Source organism: Megalops cyprinoides, chromosome 12 (assembly GCF_013368585.1).
Source record: "Megalops cyprinoides isolate fMegCyp1 chromosome 12, fMegCyp1.pri, whole genome shotgun sequence".
Classification (NCBI taxonomy): Eukaryota; Metazoa; Chordata; class Actinopteri; order Elopiformes; family Megalopidae; genus Megalops; species Megalops cyprinoides.
The window spans coordinates 29201354-29218932 of record NC_050594.1 but is presented as its reverse complement, the minus strand read 5'-3'; the positions used below and the strand labels follow the sequence as shown (position 1 = coordinate 29218932).

At 38.3% G+C, this 17579-nt stretch overlaps 1 protein-coding gene across 1 annotated transcript; it reads left to right on the top strand.

Moving 5' to 3' along the window:
* Positions 1 to 1930: 1930 nt before the first annotated feature.
* Positions 1931 to 4693, top strand: LOC118786962 (adhesion G-protein coupled receptor G2-like). The gene is made up of 3 exons (XM_036542321.1): positions 1931 to 2023; positions 4172 to 4299; positions 4405 to 4693. Exons 1-3 carry the CDS (start codon positions 1931 to 1933, stop codon positions 4691 to 4693), a joined length of 510 nt encoding a protein of 169 aa, XP_036398214.1.
* Positions 4694 to 17579: the final 12886 nt, after the last annotated feature.

Here is a 17579-nt window from a genome sequence, read left to right as displayed (position 1 = left end):
ATCAAAAATACAATGTGTTGTGTTCATTTTTCCTCAGGGCAAACCCAGCATGCAATCCTTGATGTGAATAAATATGGTAAAACATACAGTGTATATTTGGAAAAGAAATATATAACCGGTCCCTCTCATATATGGTTCTTATATGAAAACACACAGAATGTGACATGTTTTCCATCAGACTGGACTGTGAAATATACATGGTCAAATTCAGGTATGGTAAAATTAAAATTCAGATCTCAGATCTTTACTGAATGTTGCATGAAACAGTACACCACTTGAATTTAGGTATCTCTCTGATAATTAACAAAAAACTTACATTAATGCAATAGTCACTTTCTGGTGCTATATCTAACTGTTATGACAGTATGTTAGGAAAAAGTAGTTGTTTCAAGTTCATCTGCTGTATAACAGCACCCCCTGTTGGCGTCACCTTATGATCATAAATGCATGTAAACCTGAACAGATCAATGTGGGTGTAATACCACTGAAGACATTTATCACTGGGTGAGGAAATACTTTGAGGTCAGATCTACAGGCTCTCCTATTTCAAAGGCTCTGCTCATCTAGAGCGTGAGAAAAATGCCATCCCTACACTACAGGCTAAACTACAGCCTGGACCTGAGTGAGCTCCCGTGCTAAGGGTGAATGCTCACAGCCCTCTGAACTGAAACTTATTACAGCTCTGAAAATTATTTACCTGTCCTCCGTTTTCTTTTTCTTCAGTGTAGTCTTTTACATTGTCTATGATGTCATATGCTTTCTTTTTTTTTTTCCAGAGACAGATAAATATCATTGCAGTTTATCAAATAAAGGTAAACTGTCCCTATTAGCAATGAAGTTGTGTTTTGGTGGCTTTGTATATGTTGTCACATTATCATTCTCTTCTCTGACATATTCCTTTAAATACTTTATATGTGTACATCTCCGTGTATATCTCATATTTACTGCCATTGATGGTAAGCAGATGTCTGTGAATGCTTTTTTCTCATTCCCTTTTTACTGTAGAATATCTTATATTGACATAACTGTTCATCTTTCCATTTTTAAAAGGTGCTTGCCCTATTTTTCCCGTGAACCCTCCAAAAATCATTAATCTACAAAAACCATATGATGAAAAGGTTTGCAAAGGTAAGAATAACATACAATACAGTTTCATAAATATAATTCTAGTTAAGTGTTTAATACACTACATGAATAGAAAACAGTATATCGATAAAATAACCATTATTGTAATTCTAAGTTTTGTCCATCTAATTTAACACCATGATCTATCCTCCTTATAAAGGTAGAAGTTATTTTGTTGAAGATCATTTTATATACTTGAATATGCATATGAATGTGATTGCCATGCAAAACTGAAATTCTTTCTCATGTTTGTCTTTTTAACTGAAGGGCGCTCAACGAGCACATACATTGTCAACATCACAATTCATGAGAAGGCTCTGGACTATGTTTGTATGAAATGTGATGAAACTGTAAAAAAGCCAGAAAAAAACATCCCTGCACCTCCAGTCAACAGTTCAGGCGGTGTCATAACTGCCACTTCTGCCTCGTGAGAACTATGAACATTATCATCAATCATCAAAATGATTGGAAAAATTATAATAAAAATATTATTATTCACATTATTGATAATACAATCATCAGTAGACGCAACAACAGTAGTAGCAGTTTATATTGGCATCCCTGGGATGACCTCAACTTTTTCCACAAGTAATATCTTGCATGTCTAGAACCTGGTTTCCCCCATTTAACTTCCTGTAACATCACTCATGATACTGTCCTCTGAAACCTCTTGTCAACGGGCGACTTTGACTGAACTACCACTATTAAAATGTCTCAATGAATTTTGAACCTTCACAGACAGGCAATGAAAAGTCTCGACTCAATTGTTGCTCAGATGGGAAATGATGACATAGCAGCTGTGACAATGGGAGATGCAGAGGGCATCCTCAAGCTCAGTCCCAAAGAGCAAGAAATAGAGGAGGTTCACTTCGGCTTCACAGCCAGCAATGATTGGGCTGTAAGTATTGTACTAGCCCACTGATACATTTCAGTGGCCACAAACATAATTTGTTTCCAATCATAACTGATATCAGTGAGATGAAAAAAAAAATTGGGGCAGTGAAATGAGATGGGCTCTATGGACATTCTGAGACTGCTGGACTGACAAGGGCCTTTTACTTTGGAGAGTGAAATTAAATGGACACATACAGGATGTGCATTCTATCAAATCTGTCCTTCGTTAACACTGTTCTGTAGGTCGTCGAAAATGTGTTCGCAGCAGCAGGAATGGTCAGAAAAACAGTATCCATCTCAAAGGAAGCATTCAAAAAAGTGCAGTTGATTAACAATGGAAGTGCCTATGTTGGTGTTTTTAATTTTCCAAGCCTGTCAAAGGTAAAATATCTCAGTTAAAATATCCATTTAAAATGTCAAATGGTTATGTTAAGGGCAAGACACGAGCTCACAATTGTATAACTGATAAAGAGTACCTTTATTCAACTATAAGCACAGCTTATTCATACAATATTAAGTGACATTTTATGGGATGAAAGAGTTCATGCCAAATAAAGTGTTGCTCCACTGCAATATATTGATGTCAATGTTTGCCATTTCTTTTAGGATGAAAAGAATAGCACGATTTTAAATAATGAGGTCATTGCCATTGAAATGGGAACTGATATTTCTAATCTAACAGACACCATAGACCTTCAATATGATCAGGTTGATAAGGTAAGAAAGATGTCTTAATCCTATTGATGAAATGTGTTGTAGACATTGAGAACATCCCCCCAATGAGAATTTACAATATATTTTATGCAGGGGGATGCCATAATATCATGCCAATCTTGGGATGGCACAGGTATTTCCATGTTTTCTATTTATTTGGTTACATTATTTATTTCTCTGCCATTCACCAGCTGACATTCTTCATAATTCATACAGCATACAATTACACAGTAGAGCTGCTGAGGCTTACTTTGTAATATTCAACAGTCAGAGTAAACTATATAGACATTAGTTTCAGAATTTTTTAAGCATGACAGCAATGTCCGAGATGGGAACAGTACAAGTAGTTCTCTAATCACAAACACTGATTTTTTCAAAGCAAGATTTTTTTCTTCATCAGTTCTGGATTTGTGTAGATGATGGTGAATCATTTAAAAGGTTAATTGAAATAAATAATGGTAATTATTAACTATATTAAATTATTAACTATATTAAATATATATTTGTCTTATTTCCTCATTTGTTTTTTCATCTTCCTAGGAACAAAACCAAACTGGACAAAAGATGGCTGTGAAACTCTGTACAGGGACAACACCATAACATGCCGGTGCAAACATTTGACATTTTTTGCTGTTCTAATGGTGAGTCCTTTGCTTCAGTGAAAAAGTCCCCATCAATAACCACTTTCAAACAAATGCAAATAAACACCTTTTCTCTCTAAAGCAAATCAGTATCAAATTTCAAAAGCAAACTTGTCAATAGCTGTTTTTGTTACCAGATGCCTATCTATCTCCCAAAATGATCTTTGAAACAAGGAAATATTTCTGAAGTAACAAGCAATTGGAATGGCAGGTATGCCATCCACCAAGTAACAAATTTCCCATACCTATTCCGCACCGAGAGTTCACCTGTTGTTTTTGGGTGGCTTCTATTTACATTAACATTTATTGATTTGGCAGTCACTTTTATCCAAAGGGACTTACAGGTGAGGCAAAGTACAACACAAGCAAAAATCCATATAAGGAGCAAACAATATTAGATGTGCTGTATGACCAAGTTGTTGACCAGACAAGGTACAAGCTAGCTGGTAGAGACACAAGTGCATTAAACCCTTAGATTTGAATTTTTTAAAAGGAAAACAAAGTCCAAGACATAAGAAACTGCTTTAGGTGGTAATGTTTCAGGTGATCATGTGAGCGCGTAGGAGCTGTCTTCAGATGTTTCTTGAAGATAGTGAGGGACTTGACAGAACAGATGAAATGTGGAAGATCCACCATAGAGGGTGACAACGGATGGATAGTAAATTTGTGCCGCAATGTGACAGGACCACCAGACACCGTTCGGTAGTAGAGCATAGTGGTTTGGAGGAAACATAGGTTTCCAACACTATTCTGAGGGCCATGACTGTTCACCTATGATTTCTTCTGCAATTCTTCAGGACTCCCCTGGAGCACAGTCAAACCTGAGTACTTCAGATGTGAAAACTCTTACGTATATCACCTACATCGGCTGTGGCATGTCAATGTTCTTCTTGGGTGTTGCTCTCTTTATGCACTTCCTTTTAAGGTACCATTTGCCTTTTCCTGCTCACATTTTTTGTAAAACAGGGCTGTACTAGCCGATTTAATAAAAAAAAATACTAACAGCTAATCAATATATGCAATTTTTCAGCAAAGCCAAGACCAGCAAAACCACCAAGATCCTCATCAACCTCTTCCTGGCCTTGTTTCTACTGAATTTGACCTTTCTGGTCAATGACTCAATCGCCAAATCGCAGAATTTATCAGCGTGCAGATTCATAGCAGGGGTCATGCACTACTCCATGCTGTCTACCTTCAACTGGTTCGCCATCCAGGCCTTCCACCTGTACCTGCAGCTAATCAAAGTCTTCAACATAAACATCCAGCGCTACCTGCTGAAGACTGCCATTGCCGGATGGTGTGAGTTCAGTGGGATGTGATGCCATTGTGCTCTGCAGTGGATGTTAAGATTTATTCAGAATTTACCTCGAACAGTGGTTATGAAGAGCTAACTTTGCTGTGAAGTGTTTTATGAAACCGTGAACTAGTGTAGAGCCGATAGTAAGATTCCAATTAAAACTGCTTACACTCCTGAATCCATTTTGCTTCTTTTTACCTGTCCCTCAGTGCCTCCTGGTCTGGTCGTGATTGTGATTTTTATATTGAATGAGTATGGTTTTATCAACATTAACACGGATGATGGGGCATCAGTACAAATGTAAGTTGTTTTGAAGCAGTTTCTCAGTCAAAGTGATTCTAAAGTTTTGAATTACACTTTTGAAATGTGAAACATTTTGAAATGAAATATGAAACTCTGAGAAGTTCTCTGTTATGTTCTGTGTAATGTATGTATTCAACACCTACAGTCCAGAAAGTATCCAGAATGTTACCAACCCTGGAAGGACACTGGGTGAATCTCTTTATCCTTTTCATTGCAGGTGCTGGATTAAGAACCATTATATTCACTACATTGTGAACATTGGATATTATGCTCTGGTGTTTGCCTTCACTTTGTTCATCTTCATAGTAACAGTGCACAAGATTATGCACCTGAAGAAAATGAGAAAGGGAAGAGCCAAACAACAGTCAAAGACAAAGGACATGTTCACCATTTTGGGCTTGTGCACCATGCTAGGCGTCACATGGGGTTTTGCCTTTTTCAGCCACGGAGCCTTTCGGATTCCTTCATATTACATATTCACCGTCCTCAACTCCTTTCAAGGTAGGCATTGCAGGACACTGCTTTAATTGGATGTTATAGCAAGTGTAACGAGTGTAGACTGTGTTGTGTATTTGACTGGATGTTACGTGGATCAGCAAGCAAGCAAGTTTCGAACCAGGGTTTTCACTGCCCGCTGACTCACTGTACCCAGATATGGTGTGAAAACCAGATGATGAGATGAGATGAGATGGGAGGTTATAGCCAATGATTTTAAAGTACTGATGACACTAGGAATCACAATTTACCTAGGTACAGTACTTAGACCCCACATTTTCATGCAGATACATATGCTACTCTTTGAAGCTGAAAATATCAAGCAGAGTATATTGCAAAGTAACACATATTAGCTCCTTCCTTGTCCAGGTTTCTTCCTCTTCCTGTACTATTACAAAAGCAACAAGCCAATTGGAGAGGAAAGCTCAAGTAGCTTCAAATCATCCAGTGGAACTTTTAAGCCAAAGTTCAAACTTAACAAGTCAAAGTCTTCTCCCAGCAAGCACACTCAAAGAAAGATTCACAGCACTAGAACAACTGAGTTTTGAATCAGCATGGTTTCAATAATTCCAGTGTACAATTGTACATTTTTTTTTTACAAGACCGCCATAATTAGATTTAATAGAATAACAATTCACAAGTCATCAAATGGGAGAATTCAATGAGGAAATCCATTCCATCACCTATACTGAAATCCATGGTACTCTATTCCCATATTAAGTGCCCATTGTCCTTTTCAAGGATGCTATATAAAATAATAAAAACAATAAAAGCAATAACAAAACAATACACAGTTTTATCAGAACAATACATATAGTAATCCAAAACCAAGCCTGGCCCCAGTACTAATTCTCCAGAGGAAATCCAGCTCAAAAACAGGCATCTTACCCTGTTCTCTTTTTTGATGAAGTAATTCTGAAACTAAATTTGTGAAATCTATACAGACACCTGATGTATATTAAGAACATACAAAGATACAAAGATACAATATTAATAGATCAAATTAATTGAAGCCTCCAGTTCACATCTCTGATCACAGTATTAAACAGACTAAAATGTAGAGATTTAGACATTTTATGTTCTTGTTTTCTGTTCTTCATGTGCATTTTATTAATTACATTACTTAATTATTAAAGAAATGTTAACAGATTGTTAAGATATTTGCTATTTTGTATAGCATACCACGTACCACATTTAAAAAAGACGGCTGCAGACATGTATACAGTGTTGCATATTATTCAATATTAAATTCTAAACTGAATACCTGTGTTTTTCTTTGTGTTTACTAACTCTTATCATGGAGAGTCAGCATACCCCTGCCTTCTGAGCATCCTTCTGCCTTGAGGGGGAAAATCATGATATCTTTTATGATAAATCTATATGGCAGTGGCATTGCTAGGTCCGATCATTTATGGCTATAGCCCCGAATATTTTAAGCCTAGCCCCGAATATTTTCGTCCTGAAAAAGGAGGTGTTTATAGCAAAACAACAGACAGACTGTGTAACAGAGCAGTACTTGACTTGCAGTGTCCGAAGGTGTAGTAATAGGCCTATTTATTTATTATAAAGGTAGATATAACCTCTCCAACCAACCGATGCCGATCTCCCTTTAGAAAAAGAACAAAAACAAGCCCCAGGGAAACTTGACTTAGCCCCTGATCTTTTCAATTGCTAGAAACGACCCTGTTATATGGCACATTCTGTTTGCCTCTGATGGAATACCTGTGACCTGGTTGTTGTTATATGTGACTGTAGATATGAAGACAATCTGTGATTAATAAAGGCTCTTCTTTAAATGCATTGTGTCATGAGCTGTGGATCGCACCACAATCACCTCTCACCATCACAGAAAAGTCCACTCTAGCCCACCACACCGTTATGGACCAAACAACTCATAAAATGTTACACGCCAATCATTCAACCTCTTTCTACCTGGCTGTCCAACACCTCCCAGATCCCTCCTGCCCCTAGAATACCCTCTACAGGCAAGCATGCATAGTGTATAGTACATATCACTCCGGTGCAGTCGTTTCTGCCTGAGGCATTGAATTGTGAGTGGAATATTGCATCATATTTTTTGACCACTATCAGATAATTATTTGCCAGAATAAGCTGTCACTATGTAGCACTTTTAAACTTGAAACCATGACAGAACTCCAAAATATATTGAACAATAATTTTGATTCAATGACACATAATTTCCATGTATTAAGAGAACTGGACAGCATCAATGTCGATATTGAGAGTGAGGAAACCTGTGCAATTTTCATGTATTCACATGAATTTCTGTCTCTGAGATTAAGAACACATTCAGTTAGTAGGGTTTAATGTGTGTATATTCACTGTGATTTAATCCTTATGGGATCCTTTAGGACAGCATTTCCCAAACCTCTCCTGGAGGACCCCTTGTCCTGCATGTTTTAGATCTCTCCCTGCTCCAACACAGATGATTCAAATGATCAACTCGTTATGAACTGCTGAAGCTGCTAAATAACAAACTGATCAGTTAAATCAGCTGTGTTGGAGCAGGGAGAGATGTAAAACATGCAGGACAAGGGGTCCTTCAGGAGAGGTTTGGGAAACACTGCTTTAGGAGGTTACTTGTTCCTAGTAATGGCTGAAATGGTTTTTCTCTGTGGCAAATACAACAGATATAACTTTGCTTTGATATATCTTAAAGCTTTGAGATATAAATGCTAGTCTTACACAGACAACATTTATAGTTACATTAGTTGTGTATACAGTAAGGCAAGGCTCTAAGTTGAACTGAAGCATATACTATACTCTTGGATATTAATGCCTTGTTTATAACTGGTGGTAGGGCAGCTATGACTGTATGTAGCTTCAGCACTTGTCCACATCCAGAGTAGATCCTTCTAATCCTCCTGGATGAAACTGGAATGAGTAACACTTTTTCTCTCCAGGTGAATGGGTGATCCAGAGCTTGAGAGAAGCAACCCAGAGAGTAAAGTTAACACAAGCAAGAGGAAACATGAATTGCAAATCAGGGTCTTGCCTGTATCAGTGTTTTTTCTGTTGTTATAAAACATGATGTCTATAACCTTTACACAGTACATTCCCACTTCACTACTGGAATTTTAATTTGTAATACTCATTTTTTTATCATTATCTTTCTATGGTTTCTGTGTATGTATTTGCATACTGCATACAAGTATTTAAGGAAGTCAGATAGATTTTGGAAGTATCACAGGCATTCAAATACAAAACTGGGAATTCATGAATATTTAAATGGTAAAATCTGAGCTTTTGAGGTTTGTATGGAGTACAGAGAGTTCAGCCCACTCTCTCTAAGAGCTTTGAAAATTGCATTGTAAATACAGTTTGGAGCATTCTATAGATGTTATTCTATTCTATACACCGGAACATGCTAAAGCCTAAACTTCTGAAAAATAGGATAAAAGAGAGGTAACTTTTTCTGTAGTCAATATTTTTAAAAATATTCTGTAAGTTCCACTCGAAAAGGAGTAGATTTTTGTCATCTGTTTCTGAAAGCCTCCATTCAATGAGAGCAAGAACATAATCCAAAGTGAAGCTTTGAAATGAATTTGAAATATCAACAGTTGGCTGACTTCAAGGTTGACCTTATCATCAATTTTTCTTTCATTTAAAATCAAATCATTGGAAGAAATCGTATCTGCAGTTTTGCCACCCATGAACTACTTAACCAGGACAGTGAAGAAGCGTGAGGTGGCATTCAAGACCTGTGCCAGTAACTTACTGCCTTTTGTTTAACATTTCAGTTGAAATTTCTCAAGAGAACAATATGGAATATATTCCAATCTTGTTTTTGCCATTAATTGGTGTTTCTGATTTTATCATCGTACATTATCATGTAGAACACATATGACTACTTGCAATGAATTCATAAAATTATTAGAGAGACTAAAATTATATGGGACAGTAAAGGAATATGAGTTTATCATTTATAGTTTGCAATGTCAAATAGAGTGGTGGTTAACTTGATCTACACAAGGGGGCAGTGAGAGATTGTTCTCAGCCTCTTCATATGCAAACTGGATATGGCAAAAATGCGGTTTTACTGCTCTGAAAGAATTTCTTGGGTTACTGTAAATCATATGAGGCTGAAGAGGTTACTCTTATGCTAAACTATACTTCTTTAGCCAAAAAGCCATTTTGATGAAGCCTCCGTGAGAATGAAACTGACCATACGAATGCCCAAAGAATCTATTCCCCAGTGATTGATTTGTTTGTGTACTACTCCTATTTCTTCCTGCTCCAGGCTGTTGAAATCCCTGCTGATTCACTCAGAATGTTTCAGAAGATTCAATGATTCATATTGACTCGTTGAGGGTAGAGAGGGGGCAACGACACCAAGTCATGCCTGAGACATTTGTGCTACACAAGGCTGCCTTATGTCCTTTTCCACTTGTGTGCTGTGGTGTACCCCAGCAATTTCAAGGAGAGGGGGAACCACAAACACCTCCCTGTTTAACAGTGCAAGCATCCATCATAGGAGCTAGGATTGCAGACCTAGGAGGAATTATTACTTGGGCAAATGATGACATATAAATACCTGACTGATATACATCACCGGATAGCCAGCAACATACTACAGAGAAGGATACCAACATAGAAAGCTTGGAAGTGTTTTCCAGCATAAGTATTTTTGTGTGAAATCCATTACTGCTTCGGCACTTCAGTGTAGTCATTGCCACAGAGTTGCAAGAGATGCGTTTGTCGCAGCCCTGACAAGTGAATGCTGTTGTGTTGTTGAGGAAAGTAGAAAAAAGCTTTTTTTTTTTTTTGGGGGGGGGGGGGGGGTCATAAACCTCACATTTCAGATGATCTGCGCAACAAGATGCAAAAGGGGCTGTTTTACATAAAAGTGTAAATATGTGGTTTGTGTACATTTGTATAATATACCCCTGTATTAGTGAAACAAAACAACTACAATGCACATCTGGACATCGTATGTGACGTCATTAATTCTTGCCAACTACAGAGTACCCACGTTGCCAGCTCCATTCAGGGTCTCTGCCCCAGGGGAACAGTACCCGCTACGTTTTGGAGCCAGAAATCCTCAACAGGAGTGCAGGCTTGTGAAATGAGACTTTCTCTGAATTTCTGTGCACAGTATGCTGGAAAAGGAACCAACAAGCTCGGGGCTGGAATCAAGTGGACTTCCGATCATATTACAAATTCCCTTGCATCAAGTTACCTCAGTTTTAGATCAATAATGTTGATCAGTACATTATGATCGTTGAAAAATAACTCAAGCGTACACCTGTGTTTATCATACTGTTCGTCAAAACCAGAATGCGGGCCATCTGAGACATGTGTTTGAAGCAGGAAATTAAACAGTGACATTCAACACATTTTATTATATATTCCGAGAGAGAGAAAAAAGAGGGCCTCTTACTCACACTCCAGTGAAACCAGGGGACTAGCATTGCGTGCCTGTGAATAATTACGCAGAGCCTACAGAGACCAGTATCCACAGACAAGTATCGCCTTAACAATCTGACTGCAAGTGATCTCATTGCTACCTACAGCAGAAAGCAGCCTGAAAGCAAAACCCTGAGTAGCATTTTCTGTTATCATCTCTGTCAGCATGGAGTAAGGTCAGAATCCAGCTTGATTTAATTGGGTAATGCTGGATTTTGAAGCTGTGTCACAGGCTGTGAAATAACGATTGAAACTCGTCCAGATTCTGTCAAATTTATGTTCATTCTTACTTAGACAGAAACGAATGAAACTTAGTTTAAAGTGTGTTTCCTTAGTGGATTGTAGAAATGTAAAATTAATTACATGTTGTTTGATGGTAAGGGAGACAAATGACTCAATTTCACATTGTGACTGCAGCCTGAGTGTTCAGAACAATTAAGAATGCGTCTATAGATGAAATAAAAAAGTGCAACTTCATGCAACCACTAAAAACTCTGAAAAGCATTGAAATGGGAAGGGAACAGAGAATGTGTAGTCTCCATAACAATTACTGATCTGTCTGCCTCTTTAGCAGGGGAGAAAGAATTGATTGCTAACCATGTAGGGATGCAGGCTAAGCAATATTTAAGTTGTCAGTCAAATAAAATGGCTAGCTGACTAGAACAACAGGAAAACATATGAAACATAATGGTATATGAATTAAGTCCATACTTGTAAGCTTGTTTACCTATGGTCATAAATAGCACTGTTCAGGTGACCCATATATAGTTGCATAAGTTAAACCACAGTAAATTCGTATTTGTTCATCCTGCTTGTCAGTGTTGTCTATCTACTAACTGTGGCTTTTTTATGTCCAGTAAGTGACAAATGTCATATGTCAAAACAGCAACCTCTGGGAACACTCAAAGAAGTTACAGGTTTATGCATGTCAGTACTCACCTGAAACATATAAAATCAAACCAACCAACAGCCATTCCCTAGAGGACACTAAAAGAATACCTTTCAATTACCACTCAAACTACAGCTGCCATCTAGTGGCATGAAGTGCATCTCCTTACATATTGAATTCAGGCAGTTCCTTATATAGTTTTTTAATGAGGATACTTATTTTATGTCACACATACATTATTTTATTGAACATGGCCGGTCATGTGATGAAAAGCCTCAGACATTTAGGAAGATCTACATCAGGATGAACACCTGAGGTTACCTTCATATACACTCAGCAGTCACTGTTCTCTCTCAGCTTTGAAACAGTTTTTGTTTCCCTGTTCCTGCTTTGACTTATCCCTCCTACGTGGTTTGACTGGAGGTGGAGGTGGTGAGCCTGGCACATGTGGGTTTGGTCATATCCACGACTCCATTCAGAGCAGAGCAGAGATCACACGGCTGTCCACAAAGACCAAAGAAGTGGCCGAGCAGCTAGGTAGTGAGTCTCCAAACCTCAAATACTTTCAGACGGATGGTACTTTAGATACATGATTTTGTCTAAAGCAATTGACAAATTGTGGAGCCCGCTTGTGCAGCCGAGACACTGACTGGGTAACGCTGGGTAACGCTGACCACCACTTAGCGACTCCTGAATCTGCCCTTTAGAAACACTACATTGAAACACTGGATCAGAATTCCTGGTTATGCAGCTGTTGCTTAAATAATGCTATAGTCTTTTGTGCTGCAAATTCCACAAAGGGTGTGTAGTTTCACTGTGAGCACAACAGTTTCCTGAATTATTTTGCAGTACACATGCTAAATTTATAACCACCCTCTGTTTATCTCGTTAAGTGGTTCACTAAGCTGATGGAGTTCATTGGCAGGTGAAGTTTGGAGTGCAGCCATATTACTGTGTCTCATGCAAAAACACAGACTGAAAAGATTGTCCCCTTGAGTCAGTCTGGCCATTATATAAAAAATAGTGAATTTTGAATGTTTGTTGCAGATTGTTGCTGATTTTAACAGCTTTCTACTGAAGCCAGGATTTTGAACACTGCATTGGTTCTCCAGCACTGTGAAGGAGCATCAGGACTCACTTGAACACTTACCTGTACAGTCTATAACGATCTCTTCATGTATACATATCCAAAAGTCACTGTGCACAGTGTTGCTCAGTTCCCTTCATTGGCACACTTGTCCTACAAAAGTACTTCAAATGGATTCCCTAAATTGTTTTCCAAACTAATTAAATTTTATTTTAAATTAATTTAAATTAAATTAATTAAAAAAAAATTTATTAAAATTTTCTCTGTTTCATTTTTGTAACTACCATTTCTGACTGCAGTTAACATTTCAGTTTGCTTCACCTGATTTTATCAGAACCTGTATGACTTCCCTTCTATCCACAGCTTTAACCATTACTGTTTAATTGCTGACTACTCTTTAAATACTGAATCTTTGAATTTTACAAAGACAACAGATTTTTTAGTTTTTAACATTGTTTATTTTGTTGTTTTTGTCTTCCTGTATAAGGTTTCATCCCAATGTTAAAAAGCCATATTCATTGGCACTAAAATTACAGAGCAGATTCTGGAACTTATTTAAACTATTATTTTAGCCAATATTGGTGATGAATTTCATATAGTGACAATGGCATTCGTGTCATCTGTGATATAAATCTTCAACTGAGCTCCAAAACACCAGTTTAGGACCATGTCTATGCACATTTCACTTTCAGGAGTTGCAGTACAGCTAATGTGTATGATTCACAACTCCCAGAGTGGAAAGAGATCAGAATAGAATTCCTACTTTGTGAGTGTGCTGTGCACCCTGACTTCTTTCAGTGATTTCAGTCCACAAGTCTGCTTCATGTAGAGCTCTGTGTACTTCCCCCAGTCCTCTGTGCTCTGTCTAAAGCATCTGCTCCCTCTCGCTTTACAAATGAAACCACAGTATCCACTTTCTCAAGCCAATACAAAAATGGCACAAAAGAGCTTCTGCCCACACTTAACGTTTTCTGGCAGCATCCTGTGTGTGGCCACAGGTTTACTGAAGTTTATAGTAATTTCCCCCCGTTATAACCCTTAGATCTTCCAGGGTTTACTGTAAATTTGAGATCTTGGGGTCAGGCAAAGAGGAGGCCCTGATGTTTTCTGAAACCGTTTGAAAATGTCAAACTGACATTTTGATGTGGCAGGATGCAAAAAAAGCAGAGCTGTCTCAGTCATCCTTGTGAAATTTGAGTGACAATGTTTTATTTTTTCTTTTTGTTATAACTAGTGGTGGAGGCTTTGGAGGGACTTGTCCAATCAAATGCTCAAATGTCAAAAAGCAGGTGCTAATTTGTATTGATTTAAGCCTGAGGCCACACGTTGTTTTATTTTTATAGATCTTATCAATTTAAAAAATAGCTTCATTTCCATTTAACAACTATAGCAATTACTTTCACATTAGATGATTCAAATTTTATTCAAAGGTTCAGAGTAAAGTGCCCTGTAGGTGTCCCTCACTGTGTCAAAAGGTGCTGTACATTAGTCATGGTCATAGGCATCATTTATGCTGGGGACGCTGGGGACATGTCCCCATCACTTTTTGTTGTGGCCCATTTTGTCCCCACCACTTTAAAAAGGTGTGAACACGTTGAACCCGTCATTGTCCCCAGCACTTTTCAAAACAAACTGACGCCCATGGTCATGGTGGCTTCAAACCCCTGATCCGATTTTCCACAACGTTTGGAGCTTCCCAGAAATTCAGTCAACGTGGTTAATGATTTTAAAAAATAGCATGCTTCTAAACACAACAATTTCTAAAAGTTTGCCAAAACTATAAATACGTTGTATAGGCATTGAATATGTTCTGCCTCCTTAAACAACAGAACATTGTGTGTGTGTGTGTGTTATCATTTCCTTTGTATTAAACCATATGGGATCACAGAGCACATATTGTTTGCATCAGGCAGTCCCTGAGTCTGGAGACAAAATTATCTGTGCATTTTACAAGTGGTATTATTTGCCTGCTTCCTTTCGACTTGTGACTGAGAAAATGTTTCGTAGTGGTGGATGTTCATTGTGCATTTTCTGCTTTCTGTGAGGAACTGACTTTACACCTCGTGTGAGATCATTTTTGAAGCCCATCCCTTTATTTAAGACCTGCACTGGATAACTACACAGCGTAGAAACCTTATGAAAAAATGTACCATACTGAGCATCATTCCACAGAGTTTGTAACAAAGCAATATTGAATCATACCAGCATCAAGAGTTAAACACTAGAATATGTGATATTCTTCCATCAGAGCTTTTTACCTAATACTGTGGCCTATAACTGTTTTTTTTTTTGGATGATACATTTTTTAACAAAAGCCTGTATGCTTAGTTTAACCCTCCATTAATTTTGCATGAGATTACTGCTTCTTGAAAGTTTAACCTGCATTAAACACACACTTGCTTGTATAACGCAGTCAGATTATGTCAGCACTAAAATAAGTAAATTATCACAATACTCCAGTCCACCTCCCTACATGAGTGTGTAAGCACACCTAGACTGAATGTGTCTAATAGCAAAGAGGGTGTTTGATTTTGTCTTTGAATTTGAATTAAATCGTAAGAATTTTTGTTCTTATGCCAGGCAGTATGTCCATAGCACTCACCACTCATTTCAGTATTTCTGACAGACAGGTCTGTAGTGTGGAATCAAAGATGGGCTCTGTGTTGATGCTAATACCATCCACATTAACACAACCTCTTGGCATGCCGTTAATAGTTATTTTGAGGATAGCTGATTCATAGTTCTGCATAAATTGTGTGAGAGGTAAGTCAGGAAAGGCTGTTTTCATAAGATACCAACCTAAAGCCCATGCTTTTTGTCAACTGTCTGTCCAGGTACTCTGACATGGATCTCCTCAGTTGTACTCAGCATAACCTGTATGGATCTATTAGTATTTGTCAGGACAAAGTTGAAACCTGAAGGCACTTATTGTTAGGTAACCCTCAGATCCTGACACCTCAGGAGCATTATCATTGATGCCAAATTTACCCTGCACAATTTGGCCATGATTTTACGTCGTTGTATGTCCTCCTGACTGTCTTTCAGGATTGGCTTGAAATCATGATGTCCCACCCAAGATGTCCGATCCTGAACTGTGGTGTCCTGAAGCTGTCTGAAGTGTGAGGATGTGTATCACTGCTACGAAAGGTTGTGCAGTTGTTAGGTGCTTGAAGAGCAGCTTTTAAACTTGAAAAAACAAAAGAGTAGTGAATCATGTTTCTGGATTTCAAAACCATTCTTGATTCTGACCCAAAAGCCTACAGTAACAAAGATTAGCACTGAAAATGAATACATTTTTGCTGAGGGGAAAAGTAAGCGGGGATAATTACATTTGAGCTGAAAGGAAAACGAAATACTTTTAATTGCTCCCAACATACCGAGTCTTGGAACCGCAGTTGTACAGTAGTGGTTTGGATAATGCCCAAGAAGTATTTCAGCACTGGCATCTCTCTCTTTTCTCAGACACCTCATTAGCAAAGAGGCCTTTTCCTCGCTCAGCTTTAATGGAACTAGACTGTGGAAGCGAGCTCCTGACTGAGAGGATGTTGCAGAGTGCAGAGGCCTCAGGTTCTTTATCAGCATCTGGCTTTGCGGGGTCTTTCCTTGGGGCTCAGTGCTGTAGATTCTGTTGTTCCAGCATGTGGAGCTTTGGTTAAGTAGCCCTTAAAGGGCGCATAGGACAATCTTCAACAAACACTATGATTGGCTTTACCTTTCAGTTATCATTAGGTGTAAGAATGTAACTGGATCTTGAATCAAATAAATGTCTGTTAGTAAAATGTTTGTAAAAGTCTGTTTGTAAAATGAACCCCAAAGCAATTGCTTTAGTTGGCCATACCAAGCACATGCCAGACCAATGGCCCTTAGAAAGCTGATTTATAAATGCTTAGAACATCCAACAAAACTTGTTGGATGTTCTAAGCAGAACCACCCTAGGTGCCCTCTAACCCCTCTGAAGCCCTTGAAGAGTGATCTTTGAAACTCCTATATCAACACCCACCAGGGTCATAGGTCATGGACTCAGAGTGATTCAGAACTCAGTATCAGATGCTAATCAGTGTGTCTGATAGTCTTATCTCCCTCTTGAAGATTCTATTCATTTCTTTAAATGCTCAAAAGCAGACAAAGAAAACATCTGGAGTAATATCTCCAGTGTGCTTTTTTCCCAGAAATCCTTACAGTCTAATTGTTTTGAAACTAGCTGTTATTGTGGGGCATGCTTGCATGAAGGTACTTTTATAACATACATATTTCACATTAAAAAAGCCCATGGCCTCACAGGTATTTGACGTCTATGGGCCTGTTCCGGATCAGGGCCGCTAAAAGCCAAATTGGCTGTCTCAGATGACCCTTAAAGCTCAGGCCTCAGTCCTTGGAAGCAGATACATCTGGGTTAAATCTGATTAGTGTAATAGAATTAGCTGAAAAGTGTCCTGAACTGTTATTTCAGAGCGGGGAAATGTTGATATACACGGAATACTTAATCACACGTAAGTCTCATATCTCTGCCTCTGTTCCACAAAGTGATCAAAGTAGCGTGAAGCCCATCTCAAGCAGTTGGCCTCGGTCCCTGAATGGAATGTGACCAGATACAAGAAGTTGAAAGGATTGCTTGTTATCACGGTCAATATCCCCTGAAGAATGGGACTCTTAGACGTTTTATCTCCCTTCACGATGAAAGAATTACGATAATGCATGAGATGGAGA